Below are 18,574 nucleotides of genomic sequence, written 5' to 3'. Positions count from 1 at the left end.
ATGATCTTTTATGCTGTTTGATAGTTTCCCTCCGAGTATTTGTGTAGCGGTTAGGCCGGGGCTCATGCCATTCAGAGAGGGTTAGTGTATGCCTCTTTGTTTTATGATGCACACCATGTGCTGGGTTCGTAAACATCTCGGCGGATGGGAAAGTAAACATTGTTATGTAATTATATTATATTTTACATAACTTGTGGAGGGATTGCCAGGCCTCTTGACTTTTTTTCCTCTTCCAGTGAGGGAGAAATATGGTAAATATCTGTACGAATCTGTACGGATGATAGAGCTAGGGTCTTAGAGCTTTCTGCTTGACTGGTAATGAGCAACCAAAACATCTAACCACCTAAAAAACACAATAAAACCATATGTCGCCCATTATAGCAGTGCAGTAAATCTTTTATTTACATTACAGAGACATGGTGTAGGCCCTGTGAATGTTAGTGTATTGTTTTCATGCAGAACTGAATGTTTTTCCCCCCATCTCTTATTCCACTGTTTTCAGTTTTTTTTTTTTTGACTGCATGCGAGATGATGTGTGTGTGCAGTTTGTGCGAGTGTCTGTGAGTGTGTGTGCAGTCTCCCTGCGAGTGCGTGCTTTGTTCATCTTAGTGTTATGTCATCGCTGCTTCCCTCTGGTCTCTGCAGTTACGTCACATCTCCATAGTAACTTCCTTCCTCCCCCCTCGTGTGTGTGTGTGTGTGTTCAGAGTGCATTCTGGCTCATTGCACAGGTAATGGCATTTCTACACAACGTGTCAGAAAGCAACACAATGGCCCCGGCTCTCGTGTTCCAGAGGAGCTGGCATGGTAAGGCCGAGCTGCTGCGCTCTAATGGATCGCCCCGCGCTCTCCTGCTAACATGATTTTCACATGGCAGCGTGCCGCATGGCTAATCAGGCACGTGTGCTTTAACCAAGCGGAGGCTTCAGCGCAGGGCACCCAGACGCAAACATTCTATCACCAAAAGCAATGCCAAGGAGCCAGAAACTCTTAACTTAAATATCTGATCAAGTCAAGATCAGTTGTCATACGATTGTCAATCTTTGATTGATTACTCCACGTTCTGCACACAAATGCTTTAAGGCATTGGTTCACAAGATATACAAAACACTGACATACATTTAAGTTTAAAACACTAAGCTATGATTATAATAATGCTATAAAAAATGCTATAATATGTTTTAGATTTTGTCAAAAGTTAAATTAAACTTATTTTGTAGTTTATTTGCAAGAAGGTGTTTTTGTACATTAGCTTTACAAAATACAGAGACAAAGAGAGAGAAAAAGAAAGAAAAAGGAGAAACTGGTGAAAGAAACGTTGAAAAGAACCAAGTGCAGGACCTATCCTTTTAAATAAATTAATTATACAATTATTATAAGACCACATAGGTCTATATTTATTTTTTGTGTACTGATGTGGGAAAAAGGTGTTTTTTGCAATAAAATAAACACTTTCATCCTTATTTCTGCTGTTTTTCAATTTTTGGCATAATTTCATAATAAAAAATCAACAGTCATACACAGAAATTACTGAAAATTACATAAAATATGTTTACATTGATTTCTATTGAAAATTAAAAAAATTCATTTACTATGTAGAGAAGAAGGACATGCATATGATTTTATCAGGCCATGATACAATGTTATATTTCTCTCTATATATAATAATTATATGGTATATAAAGTATTAATAATAAAATACTGTTCAGATACATTTAGCCCTGATTTTACATTATATATATAAATTACATGAAAAATATCTTATATCGATAAATCCTTATCACTTCTCTATCAGCCAATTTGTTTGTATCTAATAGTACATCAGCTAGGTTCTTTCTTTAATACATCTTGGCTAGGGAAAGAGAGAAATGGTAGCGGGAGAGAGGACTGAAAATGAATGGACATTGTGGGTTTCTCACAGGCCACACTTCACCGGACTATTCTCCCTCTGGAAAGATCTCCGCTGTCTTCTTTCTGTCTGGACGAGAGAAACACATTGTATTTGCAAGACATGTCACAGCTATCCTTTACTCTACATGATTACTTTACTCCTGACATCGGTATACCTCGAGGTACCATGAATTATTAAACAGCCTCTCCCGGGAATGCCTGAGCCTGCCTGGATTGCAACAGAAGGCTGTTTGTGAAAACACCAGTCAAATCCAATGTCAGTACATACGTGTGTGTGTGTGTGTGTGTGTCTCTGTCTGTGTGGATAGAAGAGGATAAAGGGCACACTGACCTTACAATCTATGAAGCTATGAATGAAACTAAATAATATCAGTCCTGAAGGGCCTTTCAAAGCACGTATGATGTCATTGAACACGTCACAGTGAAGCGGCTTAGTCGGTCCTCTCTAACTCCCAAAAGGAGGAAATAAATGCAATTAGAGCTAAAACTATGTATTGGCAAAAAATTGCAGTACATTCAATTCACACAATACAGGAAATACATGAAGCCATGAGCCATGAAGCTAGACCATGCAACATGACAATGACCCAAAACTTCCCACTAAGAAACCTCTTAGAAAGAGCTAAAAAGAAATGGAGAAGTGTTTACAATGGAGAGTTTTGCAATGGCCAATGGATCTTTCACCTGTTGAGAAGATGTGAGGTGATTTGAACAGGCTATGCGTTCCAAAAAAACCTGAAAATATAACACAGCTAAAAAAAAAGTATTCTGTGTTCAGGCTATTAGGGCATAAGATGTAGGATTTTAGGAGCGAATAAAATGAGCTTACAATAAAAGCAAAACTAAATAATATCAATGTCAGCAGCCCCAAGGAGCCTTTCAAAGCCCAACTGCGTCATTGGTCACATCACACTGAAGCTGCGTTTGTTGTTTATCTCCTGCCATGCACTATAGAGGTTTTATTTTTAGCTGGAGCTGTAAGTCGGAGCGGTTGCATGTGCTCTGGAGTTAAGAGGAAATGAGCAGAGGTTCTTGAGGACATTGTAACCCAGATGACAGCGCTGCCAGAATAATACAAAACTCCCCCCCCAGCCGAGCCCTGCTGAGGCCGAGGCCTCCCTGTGATGTCACATTTATTACGCCTTATCCCTGAACAGACGGGCCTCATGAATATTCCACAGTGCCGTGCTGGCTGTGAAGATGCCGCGCTCCGCTCCCTCCAAATAATGCTGCGTGCGTGGAGCTTCTGAGTCTATGATATTGTGACACTGCATAACGCTTGCTTGGCAGTTCACAGTGTCCCTGTGAAGGCTGTGGAAACGAGAGTGATGGCATAACAGTAGTAGTAGTGGCCGTCTGGTCTGGTCTGGTCCAGGCCTGTCCAGAGCATGTTTTAGAGATCTGGCTACTCAGAGGGTCAGTCTGAGATATCAGTACGCAGAAGGTCAGATCCTGATACACAGTAACAGCCATGTATTGCTGTGAGATTCTACTTCTCAGCATGACACATGGACGGCCAGATGGATTGTCAGTATCTGTGAAAGTGATGTACCAGTCCACACTAATTCACACTCTCGGCTAGACGGAATGATACCTTGACTAAACTGAATATTGCATTCAGAGTGCTGTGCATCTTTAAATGTCAGACGTTAGCTGTCATTCTGGGTACACCAGTGCAGTGGGGACGGGTTGCACCTAACAGCTAGAGATATAGTGATGTGTAACTGATTTAATTAAAGTTCATGCAGACTTGTGTATGGAAAAAGCTCTGGAAAAAAGAGACCACTTCAGAATCAGTTCCTGAATCAGTTTCTCTGATTTTGCTATTTATAGGTATATGTATGAGTAAAATGAACATTGGTGTTTTATTCTATAAACTACAGACAACATTTCTCCCAAATTCCAAATGAAAACTGTAATTTAGAGCATTTATTTGCAGAAAATGAGAAATGGCTGAAATAACAAAAAAAGATGCAGAGCTTTCAGACCTCAAAAAATGCTAAGAAAACAAGTTCATATTCACAGTTTTCATACATCTTGACATCATGTTCTTCTGCACCTGTCTAACACACTGCTTTTGGATAACTTTATGCCACTTCTGGTGCAAAAAAATCAAGCAGTTCAACTTAGTTTCATGGCTGTGATCGTCCGTCATCCTTTTGATTATATTCCAGACGGCTTCAATATTGTACAATCAAGTAAAAAAAAAAGATCGCCTTTAAATGGTCTCTTATTTTTTTCCAGAGCTGTATATTCATGAAGAATTTTGCAAAAAACTCTGATTTTGGTTAAACTGTTGTATTAACACAGTAAATATCACATTCGATTATATTACTTAGTTTCTTTGTTTACATAAAAAAATATATTTTACTCTCATACCTAAGTTCATTTTCCACTGAACCCTCTGACTGCTGTCTTTACGCTGCACTGCGGCCTGATCTGATGAGCATGCTCTATCTGTGTTTTACAGGCCACGTCTCCTCTGAGGTCAGTGACAAGTGGGAGAGCCGCAAGCTGCTGCAGCACTTCACCAATGACACTGAGGAGCTGGAACCGCGCTCTGCCAAGAACTGCACTCCTCCAGGTAAGAGGGAGCACCCAGTGTCCCCCGCACTCTGAACGGACCCGCAGAGTCAGCGGGGCTGTTTTACATGTTACTTAACATGTCTCGTGTGCGGTTAATACAGTGTCAACACTGTTATTGTTTATACAGGTCACACGCAAAGCAGAAGTGTGACCTCTCTGAAAGTGCTTAAGTAAGAAGTCAGCTTGGGTTTAGTTCTGCTTTTGGGTTTTGCATAGCTAAGCTTTTGTGCGAGTTTTCCACAGGGAAGTGCCTCTCAGGGCTGAGCTGTGCTGAGAGCAGAGTTGTGAAAAAGGAGAGCTTTGTGTGTGAAATCAGTCTGCATTTGCACAATCGCTGTCAGGCAAACGCTCACCTTTACAGCTTTGCTTTGTTAAGGTCAGTGTGTTTGTGCAGTTCTGGCGATGCTGTTTGTCCCTTTGCTCTGAGTTTGGCCAACAGAAGGCTAGTCCCTCACTGACTGTTGGAGTCAGTCATCACTGCTTCCTTTGTTGCCCTCTGAGTGAGTAATTCTGCTGACACAGACGACACCATTGTTGCTCCAGAGGCTCATTGCTGGCTGGGGGTGTTCGGGGGGGCGGTGCTTGACATTGCACTGGACAAGCCTTCACCAACAGGGAGATAATTATGAACGAGGGTCATAGGTTAGAAAAGAGAGCCATCCCACTCAACTGGGAATAAAAAACACCAAAGATAAAATTTAGCTAGCGAAACATCAAAAGTCAGAAAAAAGAATGCAGCTGTGCCAAAGTCATTGTTGGTCATTATACATCAAGGTTTTTTTATGCTGAACTTGTAACTACTGAGAGGCCTATTTGTGTAGCTTAACAATGACCGGTAAGCAGGTTTTCATGCTACATAGACTGCTGTGTAAAGCAGTTGACTGGTTTAAGGGTTTTCAAAGGACAGAAGTCCTGTATATCTTTAAAGGCCATTGTGGTCATTTCGGACACATTCACACAGCAGGTAAATGTGGCCCACATTTATAATAAATAAATAATAATAAATAGTATTGCTGTAAGTGACATGGATGTGTTAACTGCAACAGCAAAGAAGACTGATATATATATTTTTTATTATTATTCATGCCACTTACATATGTGAAATAGAGATCCAATATATTATTATATTATTAGAGCTGCACAATATATCATTTCAGTATTGTCAGTGCAATGTGGGCATGCGCAGCAGTCATAGTGCAGGATATCCAGCATCACTGAATCACATTTTATCACACTAATGTAATTAATGCAATCGAAAGATTCACAGTTTTCACATCCGTCCGTCCGTCCGTCCATCCATCCATCGTCAATACCTGCTTTATCCATGAGGGTTGTGTGTTGGGGCATCAGGCGGAAGGCAGTATACACCCTCGACAGGCCGCCAATCTATCTCCGTTTTCATATATACCAGAGATATATTATGACAATATAAAACAATACATTTTTTTGCAAATCATGCATTCAGATAGTGAATTTTTAATATTGAAATGTTTAGACCATTGACTCCTGTTGTAATCTGTTAAAAATTGCAGATTTTTTTTTTTTGCAGTATGTATAGCAGAAAAGAACACTACTACCATTTAATTAAAAGACAGATCTCACACTTACCTCAATGTCGAAGAAATATAAAAAAAAATTTGGTGAACAAGCCCAGATGTCAATCACTAGAACTCACTGATTAGATCGAGAACAGTAGAGTGTAGAGAAACTCATGGAATGGAGAGTTTACATGACCGAGCAGCTGCATTCTGTATCCATGTAACTGTTCTCCAACTGTCTTTCATTCTTAAACCCTCACACAGGAAATGCTAAAGATTTTAGTTTCGATTTTAGAAAAAAAAAAAGGAAATTGTATAAAACTACATTACTAATCTAATCTACTACTGTTATGCTTTGTTAGAGTGGAGTCCACAGAATGAACATTCCAGTTAAGTCCTCAGGTAAAGCTCTTTTGTGTGTGCTTGGTAGTTTAGGAGCACAAACTGATCAGCCAAATGATGTATTAAACATTATGAACAGTAATGAACAGTATAGTGACATCACAATGTTTCACGTCCTTGGCAAGGTGATAGAGTGGAGGGTTAGATTCAGACAGTCCATATTGTCCACCAACAACAAGCTTTCACAGATTTTGCTAAATTATCAACAGGTCTTAATGTGCAATCTATGTGAAAGAAAAGGGCGCACAAACCATAAGTGCAAACTATACATTTTTTCTCTTAATTAAATTAAAGCAAGCTGAAATGAAATAGGAGTGACAAGGTTATTTTTAAAATGTAAGGAGTAAAAAGTGCAGATAATTGGGTGAAAATGTAAGGGGTAAAAGAAAAAGAAGTTTCAGCTGAATTACTCCAGTAAGGTAGAGAGAACCAATATTTCTACTTAAGTAAGGTAACGAAGTTCTTTATTACTTCACACCACTGATGATGGCACATGTTGTGCATGTGTGTACATACCTCTGCTCTAGTTGGATATAGGGAAACTGTGTGAATCTGACCTTTAGCTAGTGATGAGCGATGATACTAATTTTTTTTCTTTGCTAAAAGCTGCTGTTGATCTTTTGGCTAAGTGTTTGATTTATCCTTCATGTTGCTTCCATTTCGCAGAAATAAAAATAAAAAGATTATAATAGGCAAGATTACAAAATTGCAACACAGTTGCAACACTCACATTGTTAACTGAGCAATAAAAAGGGTTACATTTAGATTTAAAACTGTCCACTGATTTACGGATTTTTCAATTCAGTGATCAATGAATTCCAGTGATATCCCAGTAAAATATAATACATTCTGAACTTTCTTACATGTGCACAATTTTTATTACTAACCTTTCCTGCTTGTACTTGGTCAATTTTATTCTATTCTATTCTATTTTTTTTTTTTTTTTTTTTTTTTTTTTGCTGTGCAGACCGGGAGACGGCTTTACTCAGAGCTCCCTACCCTTAGCCAAAGAGAAGAGGCTAATTAGAGCAGGTCCTAGTGAGAGGAGAAAGTGTCCTGAGCTCAGAGCTGAACAAGGAAACGGAGGAGTCATCGATACTGTAGAGTCATTGATTAGCCAACTCCTCCTATCCCAAACGCTCTACAGTCAGACACCGCAGTGCATACGCTACAGAGGAGCTGAGCAACAGCAGTGTGTAGTGTCGTTATTACTGTATCCATATTATCTTTGCTTTTATTAGTACCATATAGTATAATACACTATATATTGTTAGAAAGTAATATCATGATTTAAAAAAAAATCTGTATTGTGATAATAGCAACAATAGTCTTGGAAAAGCAGTGTATAATTGTTTATGCAGTTTGCAGTAGTTATCGACCGATATATCGGCCGGCTGATTAATCGGGCTAGTTTTTGACATTTTTTAGAATATCAGCATCAGCCTATATATAAGCGCAAGAGCCTGATATTTACACACAGACAAACAGACGGGTTTATATTCATGAGAAAATTACAAACACCTGAACACAATTAAAATTATGGAGATGACAAACGTGAAAGTGAGACAGGATTGGTTGAGTCCCGACACGTGACACTGACAGAGGCATGCTGGGGATTGTAGTTCCAGGCCGGGGTTTGTCCATAGACAGGAACAGAAGGGTTAGTGTTTTGAACTACATAGTCCATAGTAGGCGTGACAATTGTTGTTTAGTAAATAGAAAAAGATTTACATTTTGTTTTATTTCTGCTAAACGTTTGAAACTGCTATACTATATAAAACTATGTTAAATTTATAATTTTTTTATTGTTATTATTTTTTTATTATTTATGCTAAATTAAACATATTATATGTTTTATTGCAGTGGTGCTAGTCGAAATTAATTAAAAAATGTTCATGTGTTTTTTCATATCGCCAAGAATATTGTTGTCGCAATATCCTGAATAATCATGATATTATTTTAGGGCCACATCGCCCACCACTAATATCCTTAGAGCATTGTTTATTCTTTCTATGTTCTAAGCTAAACATTATTTTTTTGTAACCCTTTCTTAATTAGGCAAGACTTTCCTGGTGCGTTCCATCTTGTTACCTAAAATAACTACTTGGCAACTCAGGGTTTGTACCTCACAGTTACCTAGTTAATTTGTAAAACTTAGGGGACTATAAAAGAAAGGGTTACCTAATATTTTGGGGGAGATAAAATACATTTACAATTTCCTGTGTGTTCTTTATTGAAAAATATATTTAGAGGATCGTCTGCAGCAAAATAAGACCTGTGTAGATAGCAGTGTCTTGTAACAGCTAAAACACCAGAGGTATAGGTTTGTTTTTGGTGATTTGTGAGGATTAGCTGTGGCTCACAGGCTCTGTCTGTTGCAGCTTCTCTGCTGATTGCTGTGTGTTGCTGAGCTGAAACAATCTCAATCTCAACTCGCTGTCCGTAGTTCCCGCCTGGCCGTCCCGCATTTGTTGTGTTTTCCGCAGCCGGATTCAGTAAATGTTTCCAAGTGGGGTCCTGGTGTTTTAGGAGGCTCCAGCCTGTGCCAAGCATCTCCTTGATCTCGCCATTAAAGCTGGAGTTGTTCTGTAAAGCTTTTGCCTGTGCTAGGAATCCAGATACGCCCCCCCCCCCCCTCCCCCCCAACCCCCATGCCACCTTGGCACAGGTTGAGGGTTTCCTTCCCCTTGCATACAGTCGTTCCCCCATTGCTTTGGCTTTAAACAAATTGTGTTTCTTTATCCAGCTCCCTTCTCCAATCACAGTTCCTCTGAATCGTCTATATTTAGATAACGAATCCTAATGGCTTGTTTCTCCTTAATTAGTCTTGACTGTGGAAATGCTGTAATTATTTTAATTGTGATTATTCTTGCTTTTCAGAACAGCAGTTTTTTTCTCTCACGCACGGTTTTCTCTCCATCTCTGTCTTCCATTCTCTTCCTATTTTAAACACACGCTCACACACACACATACTCTCATGCGTGCACACACACACACACACACACACTCCCCTTCTCTCAGATCTCTGTGAGATTGTATTTCATCCAAATTGACACTGCAGCAGCTCAGCCTTTCCCAAAGTATTCAGTCGTTCACTCCACACAGGCACTGCAGTGATTAGCTTGATTACGAATGCTAATGTGCTGTAAATTAATTCTTCATCCATCAACTCACATTGTCTGCCACACTGCTTGAAGACGGGCCCGGGGGCCAGGCTCCTGAATTTGTTTGATTTGTTAACCCTCTGAGAGAAGAGGCTGCTATCTGGTCACTGGTTTGTTTGATATTGTTTTATTTTTGAGCTCATGCTGAGTGCAGAAAAAGTCCTAAATATGTTACTTATTAATAGATGAACATGTTACATAAATACAGCTCTGGAAAAAAAATTAAGAGACCACTTCAGTTTCTGAATCAGTTTCTCTGATTTTGCTATTAATAGGTATATGTTTGTGTAAAATGAACATTGCTGTTTTATTCTATAAACTACAAACATTTCTCCCAAATTCCAAATAGAATTATTGTCATTTAGAGCATTTATTTGCGGAAAATGAGAAATGGCTGAAATGACGAAAAATATGCAAAGCTTTCAGACCTCAAATAATGCAAAGAAAACAATTTCATGTTCATAAAGTTTTAAGAGTTCAGAAATCAATATTTGGTGGAATAACCCTGTTTTTTAGTTACAGTTTTCATGCATCTTGGCATGTTCTCCTCCACAAGTCTTACACACTGCTTTTGGATAACTGTATGCCACTCCTGGTAAAAACATTCAAGCAGTTCAGCTTGATTTGATTGCTTGTGATCAGCCATCTTCTTTCTAATTATATTTCAGAAGTTTTCCTTTTTTTAAGTGATCTCTTATTTTTTTCAGAACTGTATTTACATTAACATTTATCTATACATATAGATGGATGTCTACTGCGGTGATGTACAGATGCACAATTACAAATTCATCCAAATCTACATAACATTTATTGTGATGCTACAAATATGACATTCATTCTAGTTCTGATGTCTCTAGTGTCTTCATTAGCTGTGGCTGGGATTTATCAATCTGCTTGACCTTGCTATATTGCAAAACTATCAAGGTCACTGTCCCTTTAGCTGAAAAGGTCACAGGTCAATGGATGCACTTCATCAATGCATCATCTTCCCCATCACACTGCCACCCGGTGTCAGGGGTCAGGATGTGAAGAGCAATTCTGTGTTCATTTAGGTCAGTAATAGGTCAGGGACCACTTCATGAAGAGACATCACTGCTGGAGTTCATCACAGAGGCTGCAGTGTAGAGTAACATGAACTACCTCTGTTCCAAATGTGTTCATAAATGTTTACCAGATCACTGCAACAAACAAAATGTTAAAGTTTTATTTAGCATAACATTTAGTGGAAACAAGCAATCTGTAAAATGTTGTCTATTTTCTAACAACTGTAACTAATAATAATGTAGCAAAATTGTATAATGTAACATACAAATAATGCAATGTAATTAATCATCCACCCCAAAACTGAAGTTCTCAATGTTTAGTGCTGGATATAAACTGAAACCTAAACAGTTATACAGAAATACACGTTCAACTTAATAGAAAATAGCAAATAAAATACAAAATAATCTTCATTGCTATTATATACTGCTATAATCACTATAACCTTTCAAAAATTATAATGATATTTTCGTGCATGATACAACAGGGGACACCCCAGTCCCAATACCTTTGTCACTGTAGTGTATATCGTTGCTGTCCAATGAAAAACACATATCTCCAAAACAGCAACTTAACAGGAGAGAGAAAAAACCTTGTAAACTTTCAATGGAAGTCAATGTAAAAAGAGTTTATTTCAGGTCATTTCGAAGAGTTTCTATTGGTCCGTTCATCAAGAAACTTTGGCACAGTCTATAGGACAATTTGTGTGTTCAAATTATGTAGTAAACTTAAAATCGACAAAAATGGAGAAGTGTTTTTCATAGGACAGCGACGATATATAGTATGTGCATTTGTATAGTATTAATTACAGTCATTTCTGAACTTTCTGACATTTTCTCATGCTGAATTTGGTCTTCCTGGGTAATATTTAAAAAGAACTTATAAGTGATTTAATAAGGGAACATATTCTATAATGATATTTAAGCCATTTATATAATAGATAGGGTTTGTGGCAATATTTTGACAGAGTAAATAGTGTATTAGTAGTGTCAGAATGTTTTTCATACTTAGCATGTGATAAATATATATCTTTTTATGTGAAAGTTAAATATACATATATAAAAAAAAACATATATATATACATATATTATTATTATTCTGAAGTTAAACAGGACGAACATTACGAACTTTACAAACTCTTGGTAATAAAAGACTGATAGTATGTTAAAAAATTCACCATACAATAAAATAGTATAATATTGCCCAATAATAGTATGTTTTAATAGTTTTAATAGTTTTGTAGGCCGTGTAATCTACCGGAGGCTCTGCACACTACAGTAGACGGGTTTCTCACTCTGGCGTGTGCAGTCAGTTGTCGAGGTGCGTTCCTGTTGCCGCTGCACTTTTATGTGTCCAGTCAGACAGTTAGCCGGCAGGGCAGGAGAGATGAGTCATGTGGCATGTGACCTTTGAGTGGTGCACTAGCTGTGCGCAGGCAGCGCAGGAAGAGTGTGATTCTCTGTGGAAATCAGACTGCACACAGGTGCAGGAGCGCCTCTCGTCAGCGCCGTCCTGCTGTCGCCTCTGCTTCTGCGCTCCTCTCCGCTGTGCTAATTTCACACAAAATTATTGCTCAGCACTCCCACATAGCAATTCATACAGCGGGGCACGCTCTGCAGTCAGTCTAATCATTTTAATCACTTCTCTGAAATCTTTACTTCTGTTTTTAAGAAAACCAAATTGCTAGTACTAGTAAGAGTGGCGGCCCAGCCTGCAGAAGCAGCAGGTGAGGAGCGAGGTGGGGGGGGTTGTGAGTGAGATGCAGTGATTACGCAGTAGGACGCCTGTATTTGCTGGAACATGTGGGAGGTGTGGGGGTTGCGGCCTGTCAGGCATTGTACAGACAAACATGTGTGTACACGCTCATGTTGATGATAAGAGCGTTAAAGCTATACTCATTATATCTATGGATGAGTCTTCACTGTTTACATGTAAATGCATGTGATTAATTTGAAATTATGAACTGTTTTTATCGAGTTTAACCTCAGCTTCCTCCCATAATTCACTCTTTTTACACACCCTAGTGACCTAGGTTTTATTTTGCAATAGAAACTATTGTAGCAAACTATAGGTGAGCTGTCAACCGTGCACAAACAGCTTGATATATGGCATGCCAGTATATCTTTGCTATCGTAACAACGGGAAAAGTATGCCTTGCACTGCTTGAAAGAAATTTTCTTATTTATTCATGGGTGTGTTTTAGGCATAATGTGCAATAAAACAGTCAGCATTTCACTTGCCATTCCCTTAAAGAGCCAGAAACGCTCAGACTTTGGCAGATTGCTATTTCAATAACACAGCTAACTGGATGTGTCCAATGCTTTTCAACAGAGGGAACTAACTAACCTGCTAGTTTGCAAAAGGAGGTCATTTTTGATGCTTGTTTATTGTTGATGTAAAAGTTTGCATAGCTGCCAACAGGCATGCACCATAGGTTTGTGCACTGCTGCGTGTCCATATGTGAGTAACAAAAGAGGGTTTGCGCCTTCTTTGGCATGTGCATTTGTTGACAATTCACTGCCAAGATAGCAATGGACATCTGACTGTTGACTATTGACTATTGACATCTGGCTAGGCTGTTTTTCAGTCAGTGGTGCACCTGTGTTTTCCATTGCCAAAATAGCAATACTCCAGAAATTTACCACACCCATCAGCATAGATGTATTCACAAGCATTGTTATTATTTAAAGAATGCAGGTGGACAGCATGAAAATACACTGTTGGAGGGGTGTAAGATAGCAATGAGCATCTCAATGGTCAAAGATAGGGCCCAGCAACGCTATTGTTAATTGTTAATCTGAATAATTAGAAGATTAACCTGACTTTATTTTTAAAACGGTTGACACTACTATTTTAAATACATAAACCATTTGGGGCAAATAGATATTATGCCTATACAAAACCCTTGCAAGAAATGGTGTACATTTTTACATCCTTCGTTTCAGGAAAAATGTGTTTACAGCTGTGTAAGTGACCATTAGGCATAATTGCCTCAGATGTTGTTCAATTCTCAAAAATTAAACTTCAGCTTTCACACATTCACTTCAGAGTTAAGACCTGTATGGAAAATGAATGGAAGGAAAAAAAATGCAAGGGGTTTGTAAAAATAAGTTATTTTCCACTCTTCCAAATATGTGTATTGTATATTGTGTAGTTATTCATTATGTTTTTTATTATCTACTACCTGGTGAGAAGGAATGACAGTACAGTTGACTCTGACTTTGAATTGATAAACCAAACCAAATCCTTGTTATGAATCCTCTTAGTCAGCTGCTAATAAAATACAAAATAAAAGTGTCGACAGGCTTGAGAATATAAATAAAAATAACAGTAACTACATATCTCACCTGAATGTGGGAGTTACAGTTTAACCCATACTGTGGCAGTGTTGCTAGGTTACCTGTTCTGTTGCTAGACTATGGTAGATTACTTGGACAATGTGGCCAAGAACCAACTACTCTGACTGACATGGAAAACATAATTTGCCGTATAGCGAAGAAAAGATTATCCAGCTTTGTTCCTCTTACTAGATTTGTCAGGCTGTTCATGTCAGTCTGTTCATTTTTAATTTTAGACAAATCGATTACTATATTTATTTTATTTAAGAGCTTGCAGACAGAAAATTACTCAAATCGCCCATCTCTAATGGAAGCAAACGCAGCATTTGTAATAGCCGCTCTCTCTTCCTGGACATTCTAAAGCCGATTGCTGATAACAGCACAGTGTCCTAGCACACCAAATTTGACTCAATAATAAAAATAGCCAATGCTAATCTCTAGTGTCTGTGATATGATTGGCGTGGGATTGTTTTTCACTCATGCTCCTCAACTGAAATGAAACTGCAGATGTGATTGACCTGTTTTCTGCTCATTTATCCTCATATTTCCTTTCTGTAGACATTGTTTCATCGTTTCATTGGCATGCTTGATTTTTTTTTATTTCATCAGAAATGTCACTTTTTTTCACCCTTCCTTTTACTGGCTAAAAGATTATTGAATAAATTAGGTTAAACTAAATAACAGTGTTGTATATTCTATTAAAATATGTTGTTAGTTGTTTAAAGGCTGTAAATAGTTTTCACGGGTAAAAAATGTACAGCCTAAATGATTTGTCCAGCAATGTCATTTTTGCCATAGAGTCACCTCAGTACTGCTGGTCTATTCATTCATTTTCTTAAACAGTTAAATGTCTTATAAATTTACGTCAGCAATTCAAACAAAATATTTACTAGACAGTGCCATTTTAGTCATAAATGATCTGCAGCAATGATTCTCAAGTCATTTTGTTTGTTTTGTTTGTTTTTTTGGAAACAGACAGATGCTAGGCTAGCAATGTATGCTAGCTTAGCATACATTGCTACCCTACTATCCCACATCTTTCCACTATATATCAGCTAAAAAACAGCCAGTTTGAAAAATGGTGGAAAACTTGAGTAAACTGACATTATGAAAAGCATAGGTGATACTGAATACTTTATTTTGTTTGTATGCTATAATATATGTTTGTAGAGTACAATTAACTAAAACTTGCCAGTTCTCAGTTCTCATTTCTCTCTGCTAGCTTTGTCCTGCTTTGTATAGATCTCACACACAGGTTATTTGGCAGCCATCTTTGCAACGCCACTGGACGGTTATATCTACCGTATTTTTCGGACTATAAGGCGCACCGTATTATAAGGCGCACGATGAGTGAACGGTCTATTTTTAGTGTTAGTCCATACACAAGGCGCACTGGATTATAAGGCGCACTAAATGAAACTTTATTTATATCAGTAACAATAACTCTGAGCAATAAATCCTTCACAATATCCGCGACGCTCCTGACAACGGTAGCCGCAACGCTCCGACAGACCATAATATTATGTTGAAGCACAGCAAGTACGTATTACTCCGCGGCGCTCCTGACAACGGTAGCCGCAACGCTCCGACAGACCATAATATTATGTTGAAGCACAGCAAGTACGTATTACTCCGCGACGCTCCTGACAACGGTAGCCGCAACGCTCCGACAGACCATAATATTATGTTGAAGCACAGCAAGTACCACATTACTCCGCGAGGCTTCTGACTATAATAGCGTGTTGTGCCGAATTCGGTGAATAAAACGGTTTTAAAACAGAGATAAAGATTGGATAAGTTTCATTTCTGGATGAAGTGATTTCCAGCGCTGTTTGGATATAACTGTGGATTACAGGAGACTGGATTGATGGATTCTCTTTAGTCTGGACGCGTTTTGAAGGTAGGACCTGTGGCTGAGCGCGGGTGTGTGTTCGGGGGGTGGCGGCAGTGACCGGAGGTTACCCCAGGACAAAAGGAGAGCCTTTTATTACTGGAAACATGCGCTCTGACGCAGCTCTAATTCATGAAACATACATCCTACAGTAAACGCACAGTTCTGGAATCCGGAGAGCCAGACGGTTCGAATGGTGTATGACATGACCGCATTCGATGAAATATGGACGAACGATAAACGCAAATATGAGAGTTTCGGGCATATTTCGCCCTAAATGTTTATTTTCTGAAAGGATATTCCGCTAAATAGGCTAAATAGCTCAAAAGCAGAGATTCTAAGCTTTAAAATGGTATATTGGATGTCTATATTGAACCTGTAACTGTTCATAACTATTCAGAAACACAGCCAGTTATGAAATATTAAATATTTCTGGCCTGCCGGTGGGCCAGCGCGTGTTAAGAGGTTAACTTTACTTAGAAGTGGGCGCTAAAAAGAAACAGTTTGTGCTATTACCCCAGAACGGGTGGAAAGGAAAGTTTACCGGCACCTTGTTCTGGCCACGGAGCTACAGTGGAAACTAGCTACCCTGAGCCACAGCCGAGAGGCAGTACGGCAGTCAAAGGTAACCGCGCGCTAGCCCAAGAGGGGGATCTTTTTCTGGCGTGGGTGAGGAATTCTGCACAACAGAGCGCCGTGTACCACATAAAATTGAGGTCAGTAAACACAAGCAAAATCCATACACAAGGCGCACTGCATTATAAGGCGCAATGACGATTTTTGGGAAAAAATAAATATTTTAAGTGCGCCTTATAGCCCGAAAAATACGGTACTTATTCAAGACCAGCCTTTCATCTCTTTGAATTAGAAGAAACCAAAATAAACCAAAAGTCAGAAATCACTATTTCAGCAACTATTTCAGTAGCAGGCTGATCTACCTCCAATCACAGCATAAGCTGCAAGCTGATTGGCTCTTTTTGTTGAAGCTCTGTACCTTATCCTTGAATGGATACTGGGTTGAGCGTTACAAGAAATATCAGTCGCATTTTAACCAGTGGGTGGTCTCTTCATTAATAATGTCTTTAACACCACTGCGACAGTTCAATTTTGGATTTTTTTTTTCTTTTTCATTCAGATGATGACTGATCCATATTTTCTTGCATATGTTTTGTAAATATTACATATATTTAATAAATACATATATTGCATGAACTAATTTATTTTTAAATATTGTCACTGTTGAACAAAAACCTTTGCAATATTATAGGATGAGTTAAACATTAACTTTCTTTGGAAGTCGTTGTAAAAAGATTTGATTCCATATCATTTTTGAACATTTCTGTTGATCTGTTCATCAAGAAAGTTTGATTCAACATAAAGAATAATCTTCCGATTTACATTACTTCAAAAAGTAAAAAATGAGAAAGAATTTAAAGACAAGATTTTTTCTAACAGATAAAAAAACTTTTTCCACCTTTGTTCCATTATCTGTAGTTGCCAGATATTATAAATTTCAACTCTTTAACGCTTAATCTTTCCAAATCTCTCCAATCTCTCTTCATCTGTCTCCCACACAGAGACATACACACATTGTCTCTCGCTCTCTCTCTCTGTCTCTTTTTCTCATTGTTTCTGAAGACTGCAGCTGGCTTCCTCAGGTGTTTCTAATCCCAATTACTTTCCACCACAGGAGGCTCAGGCCATTAGAGAGGATTTCAGCACAGGGGCCTGATGGCCTTCAATTCACCTCTTCAGTTTAGGGCTGCTGCTCTTTCATCCCACTTTATGCCTTCCCAAATTAATCGCACTTGCGTGAAGCTGGGATGAGACAGCGGCAAAAAAAAAAAAAGGATTTCTGAGACTGGTTGAATAGAGCATTAGACCATCTTCCCTCAGGCCATTGAAGTCCTACAAATGTTTTGTGACTGTGCTTATAAGCCTGCTAACATGAAACATCTTCCTAACAGCATGTCATGGGTGTTGTCACAACATTTCTCCAAAATCATTGCACATTTACACGAGAAGCCAAAAATATTCTAAACTTTTAATCTGTCAGTGTGAGCAGTTTTTCTGCACATCATTTAACATCATTTTCTGTTGACCTTTACGTTGTGTTGTTCATCCGACAGCAACGAAATACAGCATGAAGGAACAGTCAGGCCTAATCTGGCCTTATGATAAGAGAGGAAATGGTAAGTGACTTCCTGCTTCTCTCCTCGGCTCCTTCCTGACTGAGGAATATAAGGTCCTTTTCTCTGTTCTCTTGAAACCGCCGGAACTAAATAAAGGAGAAGCAGCATAAACGCAGTATTAAGGAAAGTAAACACAGGCAGCAGGCTCTCCTAGTGCAGCAGCAAGCAGTGGGTGCTGGCTGTCCTCTTCCTCTTCTCCATGACTAAGCAGGTTTTCCTACTGGCTCCTGTCCTTGTGAGGAGAGATTTGTGGAAAAAGCTGAGGTAGAAATCTGGGGCTTGAAGACAGAAATGCCTAAAGCTTATTCTCTGGAATGCTATATGTCTGGCCCCTGGCTAACAGGATATAGAAACTGGTTGGGGTGGGGAGAGTGGGTATAAATGCTGTTATTGTCATCTTCTTGTCTCAGAGACAATAAGCCTACCTTTTATATAAGCCGGGGTATGTGTGTGTAACTGAAAGTGAAACCTTGGGTTTTGTCTCTGTGTGATTTTCTGCCTCCTGTGTTTT

At 38.7% G+C, this 18,574-nt stretch overlaps 1 protein-coding gene across 1 annotated transcript in view; it reads left to right on the top strand.

The window, feature by feature from the left end:
- Positions 1-18,574, top strand: part of slc24a3 (solute carrier family 24 member 3) — a 114,403-nt gene that overhangs the window by 16,593 nt on the left and 79,236 nt on the right. The window contains exon 2 of the mRNA XM_007252227.4: positions 4,382-4,495. Within this exon, the coding sequence (XP_007252289.3) occupies positions 4,382-4,495 (114 nt within the window). The remainder of the gene's footprint in view (positions 1-4,381; positions 4,496-18,574) is intronic.

This window comes from Astyanax mexicanus, chromosome 7 (assembly GCF_023375975.1).
Source record: "Astyanax mexicanus isolate ESR-SI-001 chromosome 7, AstMex3_surface, whole genome shotgun sequence".
Lineage (NCBI taxonomy): Eukaryota > Metazoa > Chordata > Actinopteri > Characiformes > Acestrorhamphidae > Astyanax > Astyanax mexicanus.
Note: the sequence above shows the minus strand (reverse complement) of the source record. Positions and strands in the feature narration are given on the sequence as shown.